The 6,271-nt window shown below is 41.8% G+C and overlaps 1 protein-coding gene across 1 annotated transcript; it reads left to right on the top strand.

Annotated features, from left to right (window-relative positions):
• Nucleotides 1-4,012: 4,012 nt before the first annotated feature.
• On the top strand, nt 4,013-5,924 carry LOC149815634 (acyl-acyl carrier protein thioesterase ATL3, chloroplastic-like). The gene is made up of 5 exons (XM_089989770.1): nt 4,013-4,194; nt 4,276-4,376; nt 4,828-4,937; nt 5,424-5,519; nt 5,612-5,924. The coding sequence occupies exons 1-5, from the start codon at nt 4,037-4,039 to the stop codon at nt 5,708-5,710; spliced, it is 564 nt and encodes a 187-aa protein (XP_089845896.1). The 5' UTR covers nt 4,013-4,036; the 3' UTR covers nt 5,711-5,924.
• The last annotated feature ends 347 nt before the right edge of the window (nt 5,925-6,271 follow it).

Raw genomic sequence — 6,271 nt, 5'->3', positions numbered from 1 at the left:
CTCCCAAGCGTCGTCAGTCTGGTTCAGCGGCATCGATGGCGAGTCGGGAGGACACCTGAGACAGCCCATTCGAGCTCTCTCGACTGCCGTTCGAGTCCAGACTCCGGCCAGACCAGCTCCCCAATGTGTAGAGCGTCGATTGCAGCGACCCCACCTTCTCCAAACCCCCAAAAACCAATCAGCATCAAAATTCTGAAAACGCAGGAACTCAAATCACGGAATCCTGAAAACAAAGGTATCAATCACATAATCCTCAAGGGGGTAAAGTTAGAAAAGATTCGAAAACAACGAGTTTTACCTTCTGCACGACGTCCTTCTCGTCATCCTCCAGCGTCGAGCGAGCCACACGCTAGGTCAGTCCCGCCATGCATGTAGTCCTCCTCGTCACTCTCCGAGCTCACCACCGACTCGAGCATGTTGCTGAGGAGCAGCTTGGCGAGGTGGGTGAGGACGCCGCCCGGCTTGGTGCCGCCACCGGCGGAGGGGTCGTCATTGTCATCGTCGTCGCTAATGGAGGGGTCGTCGTTGTCGTCGTCATCGCCAGAGATGATGCAGTCGATGCGGATGATGACGGAGTTGACCTGGGGGAGGAGGGAGGCGAAGCGCCTAGAGACGGCGGAGCAGCGGCCGAGGGCCTTGAAGTTGCGTAGCTTGTTCAGGATAAGGAGCAGCACGGAGTCAGGAAGCCGATCGAAGTGGTCCACCACCACCATTGACATCCCAAGCCACCCACTCTGTAACGAGAGAGGGAGGGAGGGAGAATTTCTCACCCTAGTTTGACTGGTTTAAATAAAAAATTAGCTACGGCATTAGCGAGAAAAACTTTTTGTCTCAAAATCCGTCGCTAATTAGCGACAGATTCGAGCCAAAAAAAAAAATTTGCTTATCCGTCGCTAAGTTGCGATGGATCTTGAGACAAAAATTTTTCGTTGCGAATCCGTCACTAATTAGCGATGGATTTGCGACGGAATTTTTTTTGTCGCTAATTTTGTAAATATTTTGAATGTTAGCGACAGATAGTTTTAATTTTCTCGTTAATTGTATTGAGAATCCGGAGATAGTGACAATTCATGGTTTGGCTACTGTCAAGGCGATCTACTACTTTGGTGAATCTTAGGTCATGATACATGACTATATTTGGTATTATCGGAAAAAAAATTGATGAGAGGACCTTTAGAAGACCATGGGTCAAACCGAAACTCTACCCTTTCTCCCTCTGAAATTTCCCATCTCACCAAATCAATGATGCGTGCTGCACCCTGTTTATTGCCTTAATTTCCAACCCAAAGGCCCTCTTATGTTATGAAGAGGGACCCAAATCGATACAAAGTATAGATATTCGATGTTAAGCTACCTTCCATGCTAGTTTAGCTAAACAAACTATGTTCATCTACTTCATGTTACGGATTCCCAGGCCTCCTTCTTCATGAACGATCGTGAAAATTGAATCTTGACTGCCCGTCTAGCGGGCCAAGGCCTCACCCCACTACAACACCCCTAGGGGTCTTTCTCTCTCTCTGTTCTCTGTTCTCTCTTTTGGCAGTATCTTCAAAATATCATCAAAATTTGTGTACTTGACCATATACACCAACTTAGGTTTGTGTTAGATTGAGTCAACCAAATGAGTTCACGGGTCATGTTGGTTTTCTGTCAGCTCTCCCTGTAAACCTCACATAGAAGTTGGTGGATTGAATTGAATATGAAAGCAAAATATCAAGCAGCAATTTCTCCCTGACATCTGCACCAAAACTGTAAGAATTTATGAGAAAGGTACCCACCACAAGGAGACCCCTGACAGCTCCTACAAACCACGCGGCGCGCCCGTCGTTGGTCCATATTGACAACTTAACACGTTAGAAATCAAGCACCTATATTTTTTTTACATAAATCTTGGACTTCTGTTTGTCTGTTTGTGTTTTCTTTTTTAGCACGGTGGTGGCAATTGCGCATCATTCCCAAGGGATTCTTGCACTCATTGGTAGTTAACTAACGAGAACAAGAGTATTTAATATTTAAAACCCTAATCAACATCTGGGTATTTTTTATTTTAGTTAAGCCGCCTCATCAAGTAACTTGAGATAATTTCTTTTCAAAAGTTAGTAAAAGCAGAGAGAAATTATCAACTTATTAAGAAAAAAAAGGTTAGAATCTCCTTGACTCGAACCTTTATCCATTTTTTCCCCACGCATTAAACACGTCTTAGTTGAGAACTATGGGTGTGTACCGTGTTTGAAATTCAGGGGCAAAGTAATGTGGGGACAACTTTGTCCCGTGCCTTTGGTTTTAAAGGGACATGCCAGTCGCACCTAGGGCTGGTAAACGAGCTGAACGAGCCAAGCTTGAGCACATTTTTGTGGCGACCCCAGCCGAGTTCGACCTCATAATTAATGAACCTGAGAAGTTTGAGCTGACTTGTTTATTGAAAAAAATACAATGGTTTAGAGCTGGAAGAAATAGGATTATAAAAAAAATACATGTAAAAAACATATTACAGTAATACCTAACAAACTTATACCAGTCGGGCCGAGCCGAGCCAGAACCTATTGTTTGTATTCAGCTTGTTGAGCCTATTTTATGTGTTCCAACGAGCTGTTTGTGAGCCCAACATGAACCGAGCTGTTTCCCTGGCCTAGTGGCAACCCCTGGCGCGTTTCTGGAGGTTCAAGCAGCGTTTGTCAAGCGTGTCAAACGTCCCCATATGGACACAATAAAAATTTTAAAAAAAACATCGTGAGAAAACCCTATGGTTTCAATAGGTAAAATTTTCAAGTTTTAGACTTGAGTTCCAACAGAACTTACATTGGTCTAAGGTGACGACACCATCAAAGATTTGGTGATGTCAGCTTTGGAAAAAACTTCATGCTAGGTACGGTAATCTTTTATTGGTCTGCTGGTTAGGTTTTCATCTGGATAGACCAGGTTCTATCACCAGTGGAATACGACGTGTGTCGAAGTAAAGCAGCCATCCAAGCATTGACTAGGGGCGTCAACTGTTCGGGTTTACCCTAACCCGACCCGTCCAATTATGGGTCCGGACCCAAGTTTCCATTAAGACCCATAATTTATCAATGTAAAAATGATACAAATATTATTGGTCTGCTTCATGTAGTTCTTATGGGGTTCGGTTATTGTTTCTCTTATGGAGGGACCAATTATTCTCAGGTTCGGACCCCACACCATACCTCAAAATCAAGGCCTGGTCTGGTTCTACCTGGGTTCGAACCAAACCTGACCTATTGACACCCCTACTGATGACCCCCATTTTGCGAGGTTTCAAGAGGGGCGACTTTTTAAATCTTCTTTTTTTTATTGGCAAGCTGGGGTGAGGCAGAACCCGACATGTTACATCTTATCAATCTTACGGTCTCCTCAACCATCTTCAACCTGGCAAGTAGGGGGTGTCAATGAGTGGGGTTTAATTACCTGGACATGACCCGAACCAAACCTTATATGGTCCGGGTATTGTGATAAATAAGAAGACCTGAATAAGACCTGGGTATGGACCCCCATTAATACATGGACCCGGGTATAGTTTAAGAAATTTTATACCAGACTAGAGCCCAACCCGAGTTTCGATTAAGACCTGCAAATTTTTAATGTAAAAATGATAAAAAAATGTGGTTTTACCGGGTCTGGTTCATGTAGTTCTTATCAGGTTCGGGTATTGTTTTTTTTATAGTAGACCCAATTAGATTCGGGTCCAGACTCAATACCATACCCAAAAATCTGGTTTCGCCTGGGTCCGAACCAAACCTAACCGGTTGACACGCAAGGACCATAATTACGAGTATTTGGAAAATCTCACTATCACACAAAATCCACGTGCTAGTTAGATGCTTGTTCAGTCAACAGAAAATTTTAGAAATGGCAAAATCGTACATTCCGAGAAGGAGGCTGCCTGGAAGGAAAGGCTGTGAATAACGCTATAAATTGATGGAATTAGACACAAAGGAACCCAACTTGGTGATAGAAGATGGAAGCCATTACCAAGTTCAGCTATGGAGCTTTCCGCCCCTTCAACCCTTCCATTACCACAATGCCTGCATGCTCAGACTCAACCACTCTGCTTAGGGTTCCATCAACAACCAAGTTGCCATCTCAAAGAATGCTTAGTCTGACACCTCCTCGCAGCTTACTCCTTAACAAGGATCCTCTCACCCTCCTCCAAGACCAAGATGTGCAAAATGGATCATGGTACGTCCCTCTCACTACAACTATATATGACCCTGTAACAGGAGGATCAAAGAGTACTAATTTGGGATTTGACTTTTTCAGTGTGCAGGGCTGTCATGATGTTGAGCTTCAAGTTCGTGATTATGAATTGGACCAATATGGAGTTGTTAATAATGCCATATATTCCCATTACCTCGAACATGGTGAGACTGAAATGGTTTTGTTTTTGTTTCTAGTTTGGTTTTAGCCATTTTTCAGCTACAGTACTGATGGATTCACCAAAAATGTAACCCTGTATTTGGCTTCAGAAAAATGAGAATCAACGGAAGAATATAACCCAATCTTCATGATTTGATTTTATTCAGACGGCATTCATGGGTTTACATGTGACTGCACACAAACATCATGAATTTTGATTTTCAAGCGCATCACCGGCACTATTCTTCTTTAACATACTGTTTATCATTCTTTACCAGCTCTAATTATTTCATAATGCTGATGGAAATAAGAATTGCAGAATTAGTTCTTCTTGGCAGATTGCCTGCCAATTGTGAAACATGTGTTTCAAGATTGATTTCTCAAAATTTTGGTTTTTCTTTGATGGTTGAATGCATGCATTAGTTAATGGTTCCCTACATTCCCTATGTGTTTTAGGTTATACAGACGTGTTTGACAGAGTTGGTCTCGATATAAATGGATTGAAGTCTGAAGGCCATGCAGCTGCAACACACAAGCTGTCTCTCAAGTTTATCACTCCTTTACAGGTAAGTAGTTAGCCATTCAATTACTGTAGAAAGTAGACACAGTTTGTCGCCAAACAATTAACAAGGTGTTCAGCCCTATCGACTGGTACTAGGTAGCGGCTGCCCCTGAGGCGTGGTCCAGTGTTTTGGACGAACACTTATAAAGTGCTTGGCTCTTTTAAGAGAGAGAGCGGGGCAGAACACTCTGCTTCCCGCCTATCCTGCTAATAAAAAGGGACACACACTTATAAAGTGTTCTCCTGCATCACACCACAATTACTGTAGCATCTTCCGTGATTATCCATTTTATCATACGGAATTTTAGTGTGATTTGTACCATTACTATTTCAATATTTCCACTCAATGAAATAAGTAGGGGTCAATATCATTTTTGTTTATTTTTTTATGATGAACAATATATTACAAGTTTCAATTAATATAAGTAAGATAGATAGAGGGTTTCTCCAATGATGCTAAGAAGTTTGCACTTTGTAATTGTGGATGCAGCGTGGAGATAGGTTTGTCCTCAGACTGCAAATTTCAAAAATTTCTACCACACGTCTGTTTTTCGATTTCTTCATTTTCAAGCTTCCAAATCAAGAGGTAACTATCACAATTGACAGTAAGAAGAAATCATGTCAATTTGATGAAAGAAGAAGGAAAAACTGCTTAACTTTTTCTTGTTAATTTCTCAGCTAGTCTTGGAAGGAAGTTCAATAATTGCTTGGATTGACGGAAACAACCATCCTGCACGTATTCCATCGGAAGTAAAATTGAAGTTGCAATCCGTTTGATGCTACTCTTGTACACATTGTCGTGCATGGATACATGTTTCTGCTAGAGGTCATCAATACAACATCCACAATAGCAAAATTCCCTACAAAGAAAGGAGAAAAATGCTAGTGTTTGCTGCCTCCAAAAGGCTGCCCATAAATGTTGGTGTCGTTATGTAGTCATTCTAGTTCAAATAGATAAAAGAAATGGTGAGAGCTTTTAGTGTTGTTGGAATTCTAACATTAAATTGTCATACTATTGTCAATCATCAATGAATTAATTCTTGTGCACTCATTTTCATTCCTTATAATTCCTAGGGTAGTTCAATTAAACAGGGTATGTTTGTTTCATGTAATTTTCATTGGAAATTGCTAATCTGGCATCCATTTTCCTTCCTTTCCTATTATGAGTGAAACAAACATCAAATTATGTTGGTAGGAAAGCGGCGTGCTGACACAAGTGGGTCCTACCAGTTTTCTTGTGCAAATCCTTTTATACCTCTCCGCCGATGAAAGCATTCTCATGTGAAGGCTGCGCTAGCAGAATTTTTTTGAAATCTGTACCCATTTTTGTATAAGGTC

The sequence above is a fragment of the Nuphar pumila genome, chromosome 15 (assembly GCF_984573655.1).
Source record: "Nuphar pumila chromosome 15, dmNupPumi1.hap1.1, whole genome shotgun sequence".
Lineage (NCBI taxonomy): Eukaryota > Viridiplantae > Streptophyta > Magnoliopsida > Nymphaeales > Nymphaeaceae > Nuphar > Nuphar pumila.
Note: the sequence above shows the minus strand (reverse complement) of the source record. Positions and strands in the feature narration are given on the sequence as shown.